This window comes from Anas platyrhynchos, chromosome 9 (genome assembly GCF_047663525.1).
Source record: "Anas platyrhynchos isolate ZD024472 breed Pekin duck chromosome 9, IASCAAS_PekinDuck_T2T, whole genome shotgun sequence".
Classification (NCBI taxonomy): Eukaryota; Metazoa; Chordata; class Aves; order Anseriformes; family Anatidae; genus Anas; species Anas platyrhynchos.
Window position 1 is genome coordinate 6,420,653 of NC_092595.1, and position 20,542 is coordinate 6,441,194.

At 36.4% G+C, this 20,542-nt stretch overlaps 1 protein-coding gene across 20 annotated transcripts in view; it reads left to right on the forward strand.

Moving 5' to 3' along the window:
* The window catches only part of NAALADL2 (N-acetylated alpha-linked acidic dipeptidase like 2), a 432,007-nt gene that overhangs the window by 274,253 nt on the left and 137,212 nt on the right, over window positions 1-20,542 (forward strand). For all 20 annotated transcript variants that reach the window (XR_011811283.1, XR_011811282.1, XM_027463880.3 and 17 more), the window contains one exon: window positions 10,363-10,513. Coding sequence is in view for 18 of the 20 variants with exons in the window: in XM_027463880.3 (XP_027319681.1) it covers window positions 10,363-10,513 (151 nt within the window). In the remaining 2 variants the exon portion in view is untranslated. The remainder of the gene's footprint in view (window positions 1-10,362; window positions 10,514-20,542) is intronic.

A 20,542-nucleotide genomic window follows, 5' to 3' on the forward strand; every position in this document is an offset into this window, starting at 1 on the left:
TGGGTGAGAACAGAAATTTCTATTTATGCTGTTTGCACTCCTTGCCTCATTTGCAAAGATGCTGCATGAGAAATTGCTTGTCTGAACTTGGAACCGTTCCCTGTTTTTCTATATATTCCTATGCTGTGCTAAACACCTGGGAATATGTCATCTTCATTTCTGTGTCAGACCATTCATTCATTGCGTGGCCTTGCAGCATAACATTGTGTTGTGCTTAAGCTTTTGTTTGTCTGGGGGCTTGTTGTTGTTTTGTTGCTGGTTTTGGAAGGTAATGTATGCTTTAAAGGCTTTTACTGAAAGTTCTGTCTCAAGAGAAAACAGGGATGTAACAGCAATTGATTGATCATGGGTTTCACTATTTCTTTTTCATTCTTCTTCTCAGTACAGTATTCCGTGTTTATGCTATTTAGAAGTCAGTTCGGTGGAGTTCTAGGAGCTGTAAGTGGTGCTAAATCTTTTCAGTGGGTCTATTACAGAGAACTGTATTTGCTTTTAACATAGAAGGTTCTGAAAGACATTTTCTTTCAGTCTTTCCTTACCTTCCCCAAGTAATTGTCAGAGAAAGACAAAAATGACCTAGTCGATCTCTCATATGAATTTACTGTGGCTGCTGTCCGTGACCCAGTTGGGGAGAGGAATGACGGGGAGCAATAGCGTTGCTCATGTATCTTTCTTAACCACCCTTTGAATGACCTTGTTTTGGTATTGGGGTCTTCCTTTCCTAATCACCACATAAAAAGATATTTATGACAATAACTTGGGCAGATTTTTTTTTACGTTTTGTATTTTTCACTCCATTTTTTATGACAAGGCAAGGGCATCATTTTGGATTGATGTTCTGGAACTAATTGTATACTAGTCTTACTGCTTTTTTGTTGTTTTTGGAGGGTTTTGTTTTTAAACTGATGGTGAATGAATGACTTTGTAGTGCTCTGTGATTGCCAAAGTAATACGACTGCCTTCCTTGTTCTCATCAAGTACTTCAACCTTGGACCTCCTTCATGTAGCTCTTTCTACTATTTCATTTTGGTGAAATGGGCTATTTAGCTGGTCACAGGAGGAGCCAAAGCTCTGATTTACTGATGTGCTGAATGGAAAGTAGTGAGAAAGAAAGGACCTCGGAAGAAAAAACAAACAAAAACCCCTGCATGTGAAATGTGAAAATTTTCCAATTGCAGAAATGTCAGTCTCTGAGGGGAAAAAAAAAAATAATAAGGAAACTAGCCTAATTTTGGATTTGGGGGCTTCCAAGGGAGTTTAGGATTGGAGGTTAGTACTGTGATATTTATAGGAAACTTTTATTGCTAACTTTTTAAATAACTTTTTATATTTATGATAAAATAATATACACTAGGACGCGTTCTTTATGATCATGTCTTTTATCGTTCCTGGCTTGTGACTGTTTTTCTAATAAGGAAGATAAAATAAGTTCATTTCAATTATTGATTTACTTAAAGGGATGCTAACCAAGTAGTTAAACACTGCTCTCTTCTATGAATGAAAGTAAAATATTCACCAACCAATTAATAATCTGTAGTTTTCCAAGATCATATAGATATATGCATGAGGCTTACATATAGCATACTTTGTATCATTATGTGTTCCACTTGGAGACATAAAATTAAACCAAAATAAATTTAAAAATACCTAACAATTGTTTTATACAATGTCTAAGGAGACTGTTACATCATGCTCAAGGCATTTTAATGCATAAAACCCGATACAGTATAGTGCCCCGGAACATACACTCCATGAGCAGAGAACGTTTTGCACTTTTGAAGAAATAATGTAGCTTTTCATAGAATCTCCCAGGACAGTAATTGTGAGAATAATAAAATAATTGAAGATTTTTTTTTTTTTTTGCTCAGGTCTAATGAAGGCAGTTGTATTTTAACAATCTAGCAGATGCCCTGAGATGCAATTACTGAAGGCAGCAAATGTGCCTTAATTAAAAATCTACGACTGATTGTTATGTGGGTTGTGAGAACATCTGCTAATATCTTGATAGATTCAACATAACATCCATGCTCACAGAGCTAGCTGTGTCTAAATCCTACTTTTATCTTGGAGATGATTGAGCAGAGAATGACTTGGGCTGTTTGCATTTCAACATTACTAAGTTTGAGTACTGAAAAATATACTTGAGGCATGCCAAGGATATCCCAGATACGGGCTACATCTCTTATACAAATTGACAAAGATTGTTGAGAGAATCAAAAATTGCAAATTTGTATTGGTGTGTAGTTCAGTACTACAAAATCATAATTTGTGCTTTCTTAAGATTTCTATTTTCCTGTGTGCTGTCCAGTTATCAGTTTTAATGTGATGGTTCTGTGAGACAGATGCCAACGCACTCGAGGCAGGATACAATCTCACTCTTTTCCAAATGGATAGTGGATGTTCTTGAAGAAACACCAGTTGGTGTGAGGGTATTGCACCACAGTGGCGTTACTGAGGCTCTGTAGGTTGCTGTTGGTTTGGATAAATCGCAGAATATTTTAAGTTCAAAAATAGATATGTTCTCAAAATATCTATTCCTTGAAGGACAGAAAATTCTCCAAAATTAAATATATAAATTCCTCTTGCATGGAAGGTAAAAGTTAAATGGACAAGCACCATTATTTTTTTTTTCAATTTGACACAATATATTTAATAGTCCTTACATTAGAGACAATAGAAATCCCTTAAGTGCACCTATCTGCACTTTTTTTGTGGTACTGTTTACTGAGGTTAAACTATTACTGCTCATGAACACGACAACTTCAGTCTTGAATTGAACTTCTGAGTTCAGTTTGGATCTGAAGAGCTGAATTTTGAGCCGCTACCACACGCACTGGGAGTTTGCTCCTGCCCTCTGTGCTGATGCACAGGGGACACCTGCTCGTCAGCCCTTTATAAAGCTCCAGGTATTGTGGGCTAATCTTGCCACTTAACAGTATGGAGTTAGCATGTCATTATGGCTATGGTTGGAAGGGACAGTAGGAAAACACTGCAAGCTGAGCAAACTCGTTTTCTGACACCCCACTCAACAGCGCTGTGGTACCAGTGCAAGAGACCCCAGCTGAAGCTTGGTACTGCAGCGTGCAGCCAAGCTGAAGCTAAAAACCAGCATCACATAAGTTGTCAGGCTTTGTTCCACGCATGCCGTGTCTCCTGGCTGCCACATTCAAAAATGGTGAGGAGAAACAGCCTGCAGAGACCTGAGGCATCCCTGCAGGAGTGGCTAGGTGCATGAAATGTTTGCTGTGAAGAGCACGGCCACTAAACGAAAATCATGTCCTCCTTAACATAGAAAAACCTCTGCCATTCATGCCCTGGACAAGGTGCATGGCAGTGGTGTACACTGGTCAGCATGGATTTCCATAAGCGAAGTGCCCTGTGCAGGGGTATAGTATTTACAGATTACGTGCGCTGACTTTACAGCATCCTTTTAGAGGTAGCAGACCAAAAAACAGACAGACAAACAAACAAAAAAAGGAATTACACACAGTTGTCTCAGGGCTGTGGTTGCATTGGTGGGTGGATTTGGATTAAAAGTTCTGGAGAACGCATGAAAAATAACCTAGAGTCTAATCAGTATATTCTCAATGATTTACCAAGATTTTAATTATATGCTTGTGTAATTGTGTTTTGTATGACAGATCTTCAGCTCTGTTCTCTGTGTAATAGAGTCTAAACATAGCCTAAAATAACTATAAATGTCATCAGAAACAACAGTTTCAGTATGAACAAGGAAAGGATATTGGCTTTTTGGAGGTCACTTATCTGGACATTCATCCAGACTGTTTCTTATTTTTAATGTTTACTGAATATTTAATGATACTTATTATACACACAGTGTTTTTCTACGTGCTTATTTAAAAGTGAGCAGTATTTCGTGAAGATGTAGGAATGCAATAGCAATAGGAAAGCCTTGGCGTTATATGCTCATCAAATAATGAAGCATTTTTTTTCTGGACTGTAAGCAATTCAATTATTTTCTTTCTGGAATAAATTAAGTAAAGCTTATTGAGTCCAATCAGCCCTTGTTTCTAGGGAATTGTAGTTCAATTTCATTTTTAATTAGACTGAATGTTGTGAATTTCTTAGCAGTGGTAAGCAAGATCTGGCAATAAAATATGCACTCAATTTGTATTAAAAGTTCCTAAAATCTAGTGCAGGGAACTGGCAATATATCTGGCTTATGTTTAATCGTCCAACTACACTATTGTAAAAAATTTCTTTTTTAGAAACGGCTGATGTGTAACTAATTACTTTTCTCTGATAAAACTGTATTGAAGATGAGCAGACAGCAAACAGGAAAAAGTATGGGACAAAACATTCAGTTCATTTTAAACTTAATACCATATTTAAGAGCATATTGTTAAAATATTGCTGTGGAAGGACTGCAGGATTAAAGCAAATTGCTTTTGGGTTTGGAGATGGTGGCGAAAAATAATCTCAAGAGGCTTTTCAACTCTGACTTCTGTCTTAGGGGCTAGTGGATGACAAGCTGAATTGTGATATCAATGCTTGGGAGCTCTCAATCCACACAGATCTGCCAGTTTGTAGTAGCTCTGTTTTTATTCAACACTTTATTCCTTCTCTTCGTGTGAGTTGCTCCCTTCGTAGCACCAGAGAAGCTGCTGTTCTTTGCATGTCTACTGTGATTCCAAATACTCATTGCCAGTCTTGCTTTTATTTGCTTTCCTTTTTCTTTTGCTTTGTGGTTATATAGCATCTTATTCATGTTCATACAATGACTTCTGTGTGAAATTTGGGTGCTCTGATAGCGCTATTCATTAGAACAGGATAGTTTTGAGCTGAACTGGAAAAATACATTTATTTCATCATCCCCTTGGAGTCAACCATTAAACTGGTTATGTCCTCCATCTCATTTACTATCTTAATACACTGCCTTGAGAATGGATCAGCAAAAGCCAAAACTTCATGGGATGGTATTTTGCCTGTAAATTATTTTCACCATTGCACCTGGACCTCTGACGAAAAATGTAGCAGCACGGTTAAACATGGAGTAGTATTCAAAAATTAAGCTGAAGCCAAAATGGACCTTTGTTACCTTATTTGTTAGAAATATGGAAGTTGGAAGAGTTGTATAAAAATGTAGATGTGTATCTTTTTTTTTTTTTTTTTTTTTTCCTAGAGTCTTGATTGTGGTACCATTGTATCTTCCAAGTAGCCTGTATTATTGTAGGTAATTGAGAGGACAGTGGCATCTAATTAAATCTGCAGTATGTGAAGTCGTATTTTTCTACTCAAGCAATCTGTTTCAGAAATAGAAATACTTTATGTCAGTGAGGTCTTCCAACAGTTTAAATGGCCCTTTACCCTTGCTTGGTAATTTTACTTACTGCCAATTAGTAAAATGAGATGGGATTTCCATTCAGAGTCTCATGATTTTAATTGGAACTTCAGTAGAAAAGAATAATTAATAACTTGTAGCCTGTCCAGCTAGTAAAGCTGTGTCTCAGATTAATGAACCATGTCTTCTGCACATTGCTCTACGAATCGAAAAATGCACTAGTTAAAAACTGGTTAGTTATTTCTCTAATTAACGTTGATCATTGCACTGAAATATAATTACAGTAGGAGATACAGCTCCTGGTAATATGTATGAATAAGTTTGATTTTAAACAGAGAGTAGTTTAAACAACTTCAGGAAAAATTGAAGCGTGTGTGAGGTTCTTCTGGATGCTTATAAAAGGTTAAAGCCACAAAATGCTAACCTTCTTTTTTTATAAGACACATGTTCTCCTCAGTGCTTATTGAAGGAGCTATTGATTCTTGGAAACAACTCTGAGTTATTTGAATATTATACAACTGTATTATTCCAACTATAAACAGCATACTCCAAATGTGTACATAATGATGAGCTTACTTTAAATTAAAATAAAGGTCTATGCTTTTAAAATTTAAAAAGATACATATTTTGATCAGTCAGGATTTTGTCATAGATTGAATTGTGACGTATTTTTTTTCAGAATTCCTCAGAACGTTTTGCCTCCCATGTTTCACATATTTATCATTTCCTGACTGATAATCTTCATGCAAAAATTTCTTCTGGTAGAAAAGTTTCTCTTCTGTAATACATCACAGGTTCATATATGTTGTTTTTCCTATTTCTGTTATTTTCTCTCTTATTCTGGAACATGGTTGTATAGTGTGTATGGAAATATGTGAAAACTAGATCAAGAGGAATCTTACCTGTATGGAACAGATTTATACTGTTCTATTTACTGATACTTTTTAAGCATTATGTAATGACTGAAAGCCTGCAGGCTTGTGTAATACTGCTGAAAGCAGAATTAGATCTAATAAGAAAATGTCAGTGGATTCGACTTGAACATAGTATTGAGGAGAAGTAAAAAGTAATAGAAGGGAACCTATAGCAAAACGAAGAGATCTATTCCATGTTTTTCCAGCACCAGTTTGCTTTATCACATGCTGAAAAACTCTCATCAGTGTATATACAAACTGTGAAGTGCACTTGAAAGATGCCGTATTTTAAATTAGCTTTTCCAGATATAGCGGTAGTGCCGCATCTTTTGAATAAGGGTAGAATTGTCTGTGATGCCAAAGCATCGTAATGGCATCGTTATATGGCATCGTAAGGCAGTATGGCTGGTACTCAGCTGCGTTATCTTACATAACGCGCCCTTTGAGGAAAGACCAGGGTGTTCCATGGGTTGGTGAACAGGATTTTCACAGCTTTGTTTGTCACAATTGGATTTTATGGTGTCTACTTTATGGTCCAAGTTTCTGTAGTCTTTTCCATCAGTCACTCTTCTTGTGATTTCATATGTCTTTCCCTGTTCCTTTAAGGAGTGAATGCCAACTTCTATTGACACCTTCTTAGTGTGGTGCGTTAGCAGGATCTGCCTCTTCTCTACTCAGTATCCCATTTTCTGTGAATTTGCGGGAATATACTGAGATAGCTCCTCAGGTGAAACAAGTCTTCTGTGACAACTGATCAGTTGTTCAGTCATTACTGTGGTTCAAGACTCACAAACAGGCAAGCCTAGAAAGCAAACTAAAGACATACAGGGAAGTATTTATGAGTAATGGGACTGATGCTATACCCTGTAAAGCGCGTCCATTGCAACTTCAGGGGAGGGATAAGGGTGGGAAAGAGAACTTTCACCAAAAAACAGAGGAAGACAAAACACAGTGCTGATGCTGTAGATGTCTACGTATGTCAATGGACAGTTGCACAGGAAGGTTCTTGCATAGTTTGGCTTTATTTGACACTATTATTATGGGAAGAATTGCTAATAATGAGGAGCTATTTTAACACGTAATTGGTTGGTATAATCCAGTTACATACATCATCATCTTTTTTTTTTTTTTTTTTTTCTCTTGTTTATTCATAATCATCAGTAACCATCTTAGGTAAAAGAAAGACTTCCAAAATCACTAGCCACTACTTAAAATAAATGTCTTTTCACTGCCTCAAACACATCATCTTTAAAAAGTGATTTAAGGATGCCTTACCAGGTGTATAGTTTACAAGGCTGATCACCATCCCCAGTAACAAGGCAGAGCCTTTGATAAAACAGCATTTCATACTAGATTAAACTGAGTCCAGAACATTTATGGGGCATTTTAATACACTGGATTGAAGTAGTTACTTTTTTAATGTGACTCTAAAGCCTTGTATAAAAAGGAGGGTGTAAGCAGCCATAGACAACAAAAGGGTTATCCATGGGCACCAGCATCTGATTTATCTTCAAGCGTTCTGATGTTTCCATTTTATTCTGAGACGTTTGTGGCTTTGGAGAGGGAGGAGGCATACAACCAACATCATCAGGGACAAATTCTGCTGTTAGTTCCTTCTACAATCTAAAATAACCCTTTGCGTTGAGGAGTTGTGTAACAGTTTACCTGAAAGATTTCATCTACAATCTTTAGCCATGTGAAAAACGCAGCACCTTCCTGAAATGTTTTGTGTTAGGACACCTTATGGCTGTTACAGTGTTGATTTATTTAAGATGAAAATGTAAAGAACTGTAAGTGTTTCTTGTTGGCATAGCTGTGGTGTCACTGTTGGAAAGTTAAAAAGCAGTAATTATAGCTGAAATCTTAAAGCTGTTTTATCATCTCACATGTACAACACAACTTCTCAGTAGAGATTGTAGCCATGGCAACATTGGTTGCTGCATTTTGTGAATAACTGTAGTTGCCTTCTCTGAGTGAAACAGGAATTCAACAGTGATTTTTATTAACTACGAAGTTTTAAAATATATATATATGTGTATATATATATATATATATATATCTTTAACTGCATACTTTTTTTTTCTATTCTCTGTGCTATCAAGTAAGACCATGGATGAATAAAATGGATGCTTGAAAGGAAAAAGCAATTGATATTTTCAATCCTGACCGTTGTATCACTTAGCTAGAATGCATCTTCCTCTTCTTGTTGTGTCCCTACCCTTTTTACTGTGCTATCAAATTCTTGCTGAATATCTGAACATGATGTGGGAACAGCATGATACAATAAACTGACCTACCATTTTGGAAAATTGTAAAGCCTTTAATACATTTTAACCTTTTAAAAAATCTCTGCTAATTACATTCTCTTTTTGCACACTTGTATTCATCTCAACAGGGTTCTCAAAGTGACTATCCCTTATCATCTAGGGATTGTTGACTTCAAAAAAATACATAGCATTACACAAGATTCACCAGTTCACTCCTGTGTTTATCTGAATTCAGGCTTATAGTGTAGAAGTCTTGGCTAATGGCAGTATTAGATATGTTTCCTTAGAGATGAAAAAAAGCAGGCTGCAACTTCTATGCATTTTTTTGTCTCAACTTTCAAGAAAAGCAGAACTCAACATGAAATGCTTTTGAGGCTTAAACCAAATGCTATATATTCTTGTAATTTGCATACTCGTAAAGCCAAAAATAACTATGCATAAACCTTCCTTAAAATCTATAGCTAGGAGATGAATATATATATTCAGGAGGAAAAAAAAAAAAAAAAAAAAAAAAAAACAGTCTAAAAGAAGTATAAGGCAATTGATTTGGGAAATTGAGGTGTAATAACAAGATCTCAGGTTCCTTCAGAATCTGAGCTGTGTAGTTCGGAAACACATGCAGTCATTCCTCAGACTTCATAGTAGCTGTTTGGATAGTCATCAGTAAAGCATAGTGAATAGTAAGATAATCCTTAAAAGCCAGCATTACCTCTGTCTGAGGAATTAATGTAGTTCTGTGCCATTGTTGTAGTCTTCAGTCAATTCCAAATATGCAGAGCATTACACAGAATTACACAGAACATTCCTTTTGTATCATGGGGATATTTGCCACATTACAATTCAATTTCATCTGATTCAGAATAAAATCCTTTTATTTTTCAGTTCCCTATGAAAGGGAAAGCCTGAGTTGTTTTCAGTCAAAATTGATCTATAGTCTGCTTCAAGCTTTGGTGCTTGGATGCTTTTGTCCTTGACTTTGGCAAAGTTTGCCTGATTTGCTGCACCAGATCTATAGATTTTCGGAAAGGCTAATTACCATTACCAACTCAAGCTGTGATGTTCTAATGAAACAGAATAAAAGCTCTGTCTGACAGGAGGCAGACTCCAAGATTTGGGTAAGCTAGGCTATTTCATTTTTTTTTAATGGCCTGTAAACTCCTTGTGTTTTCTCGTTTTATTGGAGAGATACTGTGTCCAGAAATCCTATGTAAGAGTGATGTCAATGTCCTTGAAGAAGTAAACTAACCAGGAATGTCATACTTCTAGTAGTTTGGGAAATGTGGAAGAGCTATTCAAGATGTGTTAAAGAGATTAGTTTGAACACCAATACATTTTCAAGATTATATCACGTGTCAGGGTTGTAGGTCTAAGCAAATGTCCAAGGATTAGGGAGAAAGATGGCTCCGCTCACATCTCTTTGTGTATCTAGCCTAGTCCTGGCCAATATCTCACCTGAATTTAATCTCCAGTACACCAACCTTGTCTGCAGTATCACCATAAAAGAGGTAAAGGTGCAAATCAGTGGCAAATCTCAAATGCAATTGTTAGTGCTGTGTTTCCTCAACATGCTACACATCATTTATAAGTAGGAGTTATTTGTGTTAGGCTTTGAAATTGTCTTTCGGCATGACCTGGGAAAGATGACCACGATTCAGTCTTGCTGGATTTTGATTTTGTTTTTTTTTTTTTTTTTCAAAGGGTAGCTAATTTATTTATATCATAAGCAGTTTGGAAATGGACCTGTCTTTAATCTATTTGTCTAGAGTATCTAGAGTGAGAGCCTGATGCATGATAAAGCCGCTATCTCAACAGTAATTAAAACAATAATGTGTTCTGACATTTTTTCCTAAAAGCCACCCATGTTGTTTTCTTCCCTCAGCTTTCTTTGTTAGAAGACGCAGGATTTGGTGGTGTTCTTCTTTACGTTGATCCTTGTGATTTACCAAAGACTACAGATCTTGCTGATAAAGCTTTTATGGTTTCCTTGAACAGTGGAGGAGATCCATCAACACCTGGCTATGCCAGTATTGGTAAGTACTGTATAAGGCACATTCAGTCAATGGACATTTTAATTCTGCACAGATCATAAGCATGGGAGTTAAAACACTAGATCAAATCCTGCTGGAACTGGAAACCCAGAGTAAGGGAGCAGCACAGCTCAAATGGTAGAATCCAATCTCAGAAGTCCTTTACTCCAAAGTCTGGGTGCAAAGTCTGTTCTCTAAGTAATTTATTTTGTCTCTAGATGTGTTTCTACACATTGTGCCATTATTCCTGCCTGCTTATTCTTACCCCCATGAAAAAAGTTATGAATTACTGGTAGTAATAGTGGTGGTTTCTGAGCAGGTTCCGTTGGACCTGTTAGGAAAGAACACTGGAAAAAGTATTATTTCCTTCATTTTGTCTTGCTCTTTCATGGTATTGGTAATAGAAACTTCTGGTCAATAGATGTAAGAGCAATATAATACAAAATGTATATTTGAAAAGATTTAAGAGCAGTGTTTATAATATGTTTGTACCATTACCACCTGGAGAAGTTTTGTTCTTGTCTCACTTCTGCCTGGAGCGACTCGGTTATCGATTATGTTAATTATTTTCCTCTAAATAAATGTACATTTGAATTATGGAAAATAAACTGATTTTTTAAGAATTAACATAGTCTTTAAAAAAAAAAAACTGTTTAATGGTGGAGTTTTTTGTTTGTTTTTGATTTGTTTTTGTTTTTTAAAGCAATACTAACAATAAAGAGGCCACCTATTTGACTTGTATGCTCTGCTTTAATCTCCATTCTAGCAGTTTAGTGGATGTGTGTTCTGCCTGTCTACTGCCTTTTCAGCTTTACAGCCTTTTTTACTATCTAACTATTTGGAAATGTATTAAGCGGCAGTCTGAGTTTGTGACAAGGCTTCATCAAGAATATTTGGTCCATTTACTAGCTCAGACATCTGAAGTCTGACTTGAATTGGCACTAAATCAACTGAGGCAACGCTGAGATACTTCATGACTAGAATGGCAGAAAATAGAAATATTTGCCTGGTTGTCAAAGAAGGGTGTTAGCTATTCACAGCATGAATGCCTTGACAGCTCAGTGGGAAAGAAATTGCACATTTTCTCAGTGTCTCAGTGTACCTGACCCAGTGTTCTTAAAAGTGCCCTGGGAGCTACAGAGGTAAATATAACACTCTTCAAGCTTTATTCTTGCTCATTTCATGGAGCTATTTGAAAAACAGTTTGTTGTTTATCTGTCTGGCTGACTCCTTAATGTTTTATTTACCCTACATGAAAAGTAAAAGCTAATTAAAACACATACACCAACATGAAGATGCCACTTCAGTGTCTAAACATTATGCATTGGTTTGTTGTCAGTAAATGATCTCATTGACTGTATGAATTCCAGTCTCTAGTTTGAGAAAAAGAGGCTTGATTATATGGAAAATGGTGAGATCTTTATAAATGCATTAACAGTTTTCATTTGAATTGTTAGCATGTCTTATCTGTGATTTTAAATCTCTGATCACCATTCATAAGCAGGAGTAGGCTATCATGTTCCTAAAATCATTTATGTTTTGGTCATTGAATGCAATGATGTGCTGGAAAGGACTCTAAGGAACACTTGGGGAAACTTTTTTTTTTTTTTTTTTTTTTACTGCTGTCACTGGAAGGTAGATCAGATAGAAGTAATTTCTGTGGTTTTGATGGTGGTTTTCTTCTCTGGGGATACTGAATAAATTTGGTTAGAGGTAATTTATGCCTGGGACTAATACAAGGAAGCATGAAGCACAGACTTTTGCCTGAGGGATGTGATTGCATATAAGGTAGTTAAACAGACAACATGTAATGTAAAAGTGCCAGATACCCAGGGTTACCCGTATCACTTTGATTCACAGACTGTAACATGCACTGCAAGAGATTTTATTGGAAGCGCCTGCTTAAGTTATTGGCACGTCTTTGGTACCATCTGCACTTCACACATTGCCAAAATAACTGTTACTATTACAATCTTGGGGACTGCTCTAACACCATTCTCCCTTTTACTAGAAGTGCCTAGTGATATAGCAATCCCAAGGTAGTGGTTGAGTTAATCTTTGTGATAATCATTGGTTTTCTAAATAATGATAGTAAATAAACAGTTTGTATTAGGTGAATAAAATGCATGAGATGTGTATTTCCATGGTGCTGCCTTCTGATTCTCAAATTCTTTTAGTCTGAAACCGAATTTCTCTGTGGCTTCAAAATATTGGAGTACTTCAGACATATTCCTAAAAAACAAAACAAAACAAAAAAAAACTTTAGGAAATGATAAATCTTAGAGATATCTTCTCAAAGTTGAAAAGATGGGGTTTATGTTATAAAATGGGGTTTATGTTATAATTCAGAGAGGACTTTAGAGCTTTCACGATTTAGCTGAAATCTTCTGTTTTGTGAAGATAAAATGCTGTGCTTCTCAATACGAATTATTTTAGAAGATACAGAAATAGCTTGAGGGTGGGTTTGTATTCCTACTGTCTTATGAGTGGAATGATTTTTGATCTCTGTTTAATAAATAGAAAACAGTACTGATGTGAAAAGAAAGTCAAACGCACTTACTAGATTTTGTCACCTTATTTGATAATTTGATTTTTCTGCTCTTAAGACTCTCCTCATCCTATGTCATATCAAACCTAAAATAATCCCATGAACATATGTTAGCATCATTTTCTCTTATTGATTCTGATTTCTCAAGACTTGGATCTGCCCTTGCTAGAGATCTTTCTTCTGTTTTGCTGCTTTTGAAATGAAACTGATCCAGTGGTTGAGACTCAAGGAGTTAAGGATATGTGATTAAGAAGCTTGAGAGGGTGAAAAGAGTTAAAAATAAAGGTTAGTTTTGCCACTCACGTGGCAAAAAGTATCCTGAAAACAAAGTTTAGAACGGTGTTAAGCTTGCGTGACTTTTCCCACTTACTGTTTTGTTGTTGTTTTTTTTCCCCATTTTGACTTCCTGAATGTTGCACTTGCTTTCACCTACCTTTGTATGGCAGAGATGCATTATGTTTCTTCCTTTCTGTATTTCAGAGCTGTTTTAAATCAAACAAGTTTCCACACAGAAAATAGCTTGATAAACAAAACTATGCATAGAATGTATATAAACAGAAAGGTGTCATTGCAATAAGCTTTGTCCCTGAGGTAAGGTACCTCATAATAGGAACTGTATCCGTGCCATTGTGGAATAGAAATTATATCAGGTAAAATTCAGACAGCATCAAAGTAAATGCTGTGACCTTAAAAATGTTGAAATCTAACATCTCTGAAATATAATCTTCTGCTATCATCTGGTGTTTCAAGTGTGATGTTGTTTTAGAGAATTGCTAAGCAGAGGTTATAACAGAAAGGCAAAGTGGTATTTTTAAAAATTGTCTTTTGGTAGTATTCTATGCTTCAGGTCACCATGAGCAGCTAGTTTTGTGAGCAATAATAGATTGGGTTAAAATATATATATATATATATATATATATATATAGCTAAAATTGTGAATAGCGAACCTCACATTCAGGCAGGGAAACTGACACCAGCATTACTCAAACATTGCCGAAAGGGTTTGACTTCAGAGGAGGGGACAAGGAGTCAGTGGATTTTTGGTCCCATACTTCTGAATGGTGTTGGGCCTCGACGGATCTTGTGCTTAAAGAGAGTCTGAATAGTTCTCACACTAACCTTTATTTTTAACTTTACTTCAGTAATGTAGAAATGGAAATGGCCTTGGAAGTCTTTTCTTCTTTTCTCCAAAATTTGTGTTTACTTTCTGCTAGCGACATCAGATGAATGACGTGTGAAGCTAATGGTACAAAATGGCAGTCTGTATTCAGAGGATTAAGGACTCTGGGTTTGTTCTAGACTAGACTGAAGCTGGGGAGAAGCAGTTGGGGAGAAAGAAAAATTTGCAGCCCCCTATTTAAATTAAGGGATGTATGTTTATGTGTGTTGATGCATATTCTTGATCATTTCATTTTGTGACATATTTTTGCTGGTTGTCATCACCCCCCTACGCTTTATGATTACCAACTCCACTGCTCTATCAGATACACTGTGTTATTTTCTGCATAAAAAAAAAAAAATCCATGGTGCTGCAATATAGAGGTAAATAGTTGGGAAATGCTGAGTCTTGAATAGTGAGCATAGTAAGCAACAATTTCAGCAGACTTTCCATATCTCCAAGACTAAGTATTCAAAAGGTACTCAGATCCACAACCTGCCTCTTGAGATTTGGAAGGACAAAATAAAACAACTAAATTTGTATTTAAGTACCAAATTATGTGGTCTGAATTTTGGTGGGTGTTGTTGTTTTCAATTTAGGCTCCATGTACTTAAAAACTCAGAAAATTAGTTGGTCATCAAGGTGTTTTAGGCTCCTAGGTTTGAATGTGTGGACTTGTGTATTGTAAAAACCTGATATCATTTTATCTTTTACTGAAGCTGCCTGTAATTTTAGATTGGAGAAGGAAAAAAATTTTGAAAATGCAGTGATCTTATAAATTCAAGTATTAGTAGGGATGGGGAGAAATGACTGCCAATGGCTCCAGTAGCTTGTTGGTAATATTTGCATCTTCAGACTCTTGCAAATGCTGAGCCATATGGTAATAACTCGTCTCAATTTCAAACAGAATTATTTTTTTTTTTAAAGTGAATTTAAGTAGTGGAATGTGCAATTGGAAAACACCAAATTGCTTAAAAACAAACAAACAAACAACTCAACAGTTTCTTTAATGCAGAATTAGTTAAGAGGAAAACATACAGCCTAAAGACTGATGCCTCTTCTATCAGAATACATACATCTAGTTTTCCATCCAGACTATCATCAGGATTGTGGGGCTTTTTTTACACTTAAATTGGAGAAGGCTCCACAGTATTTTTGACATTTCAGACAGTTTCAAGCTACCAAAGAGCCTTGACTCCCTACAGAATGTTTTCTAGCAAAGCCACTTTGTCGCTCATCCAACAAAAATAGCATTTTAAATGGTGTCCAGATTAAATTTTTGAAGCTCCACAACTCAAAAAGGAGATTAGCATATTTAAATCTCTTGTGCAATCATGATTAAAAATAATCCTTTCATATCTTGACTGACAGCTAGCACATCATATTTCAGCTCAACATAATTTTGTGCAAGCAAGCTATTACTTTTATTATAAGCTTGCGAAACAGCCGACAGCGCTGTATAGCAGTAAGTCTACTCTGGTGGATTGGAATCTGCTATGAGAAAACCACGTGTGTCTGCAGAATCTAGTTGAAATCAGTTGTCTTTCCATGGGTAGGGAATCTGGGATGAGGGCTGGTTTTGTAGCGTCTAAGGGGGAATAGTGTGTGTGTGTATTTGCTCATGTAGCAGTATATAATGGTATATTTTAAGAACCAGCTTAGCTCTGAACTGACTGTCAGCTAGAGGCCAATTTTATGGACCACTTGTTCTGTAGCCACTCATTTGCTACTTAACTCCCCTCTCTGTGCATTATTCTGCTTTCCCCTAATGCTGTTTCACAGCCTTTTCCAGTGGCTTCATTGCGTTTTGGGTAGGGACAGTTTGCTTTCAGAACCTGCGTGAACTTAGGTTGCTAGACATTCTTTCATCCAGCAGTGGGTAGCAGATGGACAGGAAATGTTATCAATATACACACAAGAAATCTGAATTTATATATAAAAAATAAATAGAAAGCAAAAAATACATCTTTTTTGTTTGGTTGGTTGGTTGGTGGTTTTTTTTTGTTTGTTTGCTTGTTTTTTTGCCAACTAGTCTAACCTATTGCTAACCTGTGCACTGCAACGAAAACACTTGCTTAGACTGATCTCAAGTTCAGGTTGACACTTCCCCATGGCAAGGAAGCAGCAGTGGTGTTGCTGGTGTTTTGGGGTCCAGAAAGGGCCTTCCTTTTGCAGGCTCCAGAACTTCAGTTCTGCAGCGGGGGAGCTGGAGAGAGAAAAGTTACAGAAATATAACACAGGCTTCAGCTCATTCTTACTTTCTCCAAGATGTCTATGTATGAAACTTAAGCCTGGCAATAGTAAATCTACCTCAGTGTCCTAGGCCTATTTTTCCTTTTTACTAACAGTTGAGTCTCGTTATCGCTATTGTCACGTTTCAGATGATGTCTTGTATATTCTTGTCAATATTTAAAAACGTCTCTCTCAATATGACTGTTCAGGAAGGTTAGATTTAAAACTGGCTTGTAATTTGTCCATGAAGAATTAAATTCACTTAAAAGAAACTTTGGGAGGCAGAATGTATTTGTGAATTCAAGCTGAATTTATTATTTAGTTTTGTATTCAGAAAGGGGGATTTTAAAAGCCATTCTTTTCCATTTTGAAAGTTTTAAAAGAACAAAACCAAAAAACTTTTACCTTCTAGTAAGTTTAAAAGTTGATGAAGTATAGGGAAGAGAGAAAAGGTTTCAGTGATGGCATTTTTATTTTGTGTGAAATGCAAGTGTTGCAGAATGAACCAAAGCGTATGTGTGATTTTCTTCAGTGCTAAAAATGCTGACATTTCAGTTTTGGTTGAATGTAGATCAGTGCTTTTTTCTATGTCTTTAATTATTTATTTTACTTATTAACCTGAAAAATAATTTCTTCATTGTTTTCTGTTAGGTCCAATATTATTATTATTTTTTTTTAATTTACCCAAATCAATTTATTTTTGTTTTAACAAGAACATTTTGAATATAATGGGTCCAATTCATTGTTACTTATGCCTTTTTCCTAATGTATATGCACAAAGCAAATAAAAACATGGAATTTGGGGATGACTGTGTTTTACTCATGTATTTTGAAGATAATATCTCAGAGTATATGGCAGGCATTTGTGGTAGGTGCTACTATTTATTAATGCTACTGTAATTGCCAGAAATACAACTGTTTCAAAATAAAATGCCATTTATCATCAGATTCAAGAAATAATTTTGAGCATGTAGAAGCTAAAGAGAAAAATGTCAGAACTAGAGCAGCCATAAAGCAGTTTAGTAGCCCTCTTAGGAAAATACCACAGATAGTAGATATATATGTACAGATAAAGGAATTACATTTACTAATAAAGGTTAGTTAATAGTAGCTATATACGTACAGATAAGGGAACAACATTTGCTAATAAAGTTTAGTTAACTTTATTAACATATACTAATGTTTGTATGTAACATAATGGTATTTTATCTGCCTAGCACTCCTGTGCACAAGTTGAGATATTACAAAGTAGGTCTTACATATTACAATGTTAACACCTGCAAGTGCACCTGCACAGTATCAAGAGCACTGTAAAGTCAGCTGGCTGATTGTTTAAGCAATTGAAGATGCAATTAGTTTTATAATTGAAATTTTGCTAGTGGAGTTTGAATACTGCAAGCCAGAATAAACCAAACCATCTTTAATTCAACACGATCTCAGTTCCAGCCCACTGCTAACCATATTCAGCATCTGCATTAAAAAGATAATAGTACCTCTTCCTACTTTGAGACAGGTAGAAACTCCCCCTGAAGAAAAACTAATCATCGTGAAATGGAGATGTGGAAAATTCTTCTTCATTTCATGAACGTGCACTATTCATATTGTACAGTATTGTTCTGCGGAGTGGTAAAAGACAAAAGTAACTCATCACAACTTGGTTTTGGCCAATTTTCAGAAACATTCGGCTTGCACATTTTCACAGGTTTTTCAGACTTCCGCTGAGAGGGAGAAAAATGGTCTACCCAGGGGGACTGAGAAGTGGTCCTTTTGTCAAGCTGCTTTCCAGCCAGTCAGTCCCCAGCACATACTGCTGCATGGGCTTATTCCTCCTCCGTGCAGGACTTCGCATTTCTCTTTGTTGAATTTCATGAGTTTCTGGCCACTTGTTTCTCTGTGTTATTGAGGTCCCTCTGAATGGCAGCACAGCCATCTGGTCCATCAGCTACTCCTCCAAGTTTTGTGTTTTTTCAAACTTGCTGGCCTTATTGTAGACGGCTATCAGGTTGGTCAGACATAATCTCCTCTTTGCGACTCCATTCATACCACTCCCAATCACCTTCTTGTCCTTCATGTGTTTGGAAATGGTTTCTATGATTATTTGCTCCATCACCTTCCCAGGGATTAACGTAAGGCTAATACTTGCTTTGTTCAGGTCCTCATGGACTTCTTCCCATTGCCTCACAATGATGTGACTCCTCCATCACTTGGTGGTCCCAGCCCATCAGGGCTTACCCTGATGGGTGAATTTACATCTACTGTACCTAGTGCTCTCTTAGGTGGTTTTCTCCCTCAGCTATGTTTCTAAATATCACAAGCTAAATATCTTCCTTGTCTCTGCAGCTGGATGTAGAAGAATAGTGGTAGATGATGGTAGAATGATACTTTCTATGGCGGCTTTACAAATTGCATTTGGAGCAGTCAGATGGGGCATTGCATCTGGTGATGTCCCATGGATAATAGGAGCTTCCCCTCTACTTCATATACTCTTGCTATTAGAATGTTGTAAGACTTTTATGTAAGAGACTGCATCTGTTTTGATGCAAAACCATTCTCTCCCCTACTAAAACAATTTAAAATTCTCTGATGATTGTTCTGTGAAAGCATGGAGCTTCATTTTGGGCAAGGAGCAGCACTGAAAGAAATGTTCGGGGATAGAGATGGCCAGATACCAGCTGTGCTGTACAAGAAAAATTCATAAATGTGGGAGGAAGTCTGTGACAAATGTGTTACACAAGGAGCTCATCGGGGACATGTCAGTGAAAGAGACAGTCACAGCTTATAGAACTTCTTTCTTCAGAGCTTTTGGAGTATGCCGGGGTGCCAGAGAGTATTTGCTGTCTGATGGGTAGTGCCAGAATGAGGAATAGTCAGTTCGTTGCCAGATGCTTTTGTTATCTGACATGTTTTTCATGTGCAAAACGAAGCTACAAGAATGATTTGAATAAACCTTTGAAACTTTCATAACTGTTTCAATTCCAATTAGGACAAGTATGTGCACAAAATGTGTGCAACTTCCTATACTTGCTACATATTAATTTTACATAGCTAACAGGTGGGTCTATTGAGTTAGTGAAAAAAGAGTGAAGCCTCTTGGGTTATTTGAAACCTCGTTGAACTTGTAGATGTTTTAGAATATTAATATAAATGATTTGCATATTTATTCATAATGGTGTGCTATAGGGACCACCCTTTACAAAATATGTAATGAACAAATGCCTGTGCTATCTACTTGGGAGGTAATTTTTTCTTACAGCAGATGTCAGCTAAAGCTGACACGTGGTGACAATCTATTCCTATTTGGTATAATGCTCATAACAAGGAGACTAATTTTAGAACAGCTGGCCTGCTCATGTTTTAAAGTGCTTAGGTTCTTTTCCTGATTTCCAGAATCAGCAGTCTTTCAACTTGTCCACTTTGTGATTTCTGCCAACCCTATTTTAATGCAGGACTGCAAGGGACTTTCATCAATATTTCACATACTTTGACAGAACTGAACCACGTGTTGTTAAGCCTTTAGCATTTAAAACTTGGACAGTAGTAATTTTTGCATTGTGTAAAATCTGTTGCATTTTTCATAGCAGTAAATACAGAATAAGGGTGAGGTAAAGCTTAAGATCTTCTTCCCTTGTCAGTTACCTCTGCTTCTTCTCAAGATTGCTGTATTAAATGTGGTTTTGAGTTGTGCTGGCAAGAGGCGAAATATTCCTCTGGGCAGTGATATGTGCTACTAATCCATTGAAAAAACAGCTACATCACCTGGCATGGACTATCTTCTGGAACGTTTTAAAATTTCCCCAGAATGACAAATGCAGGCTGTGAGAAGATAGTATGAGTGGAGTATTTCTTGAGTTAAAATTAAGTGATTCAGGTCTAAAGAGAGTTGTATCAAGGTTATATAGATAATTTCTTAAGACTATTTTTAGCTTTTCTTTGCAAACCTAGAAATGCAGCTTGACTGCTATATAATTAAAAAGCGTAATAATCCCCAAACAGAATGCATAAGAGGAAAACCCTTATAGATTTTAAGTAGGTTTCATAACTATTGGGAATTACAAAAACTTTCTAATTTATTTATTTTTAATAGTACAAAATA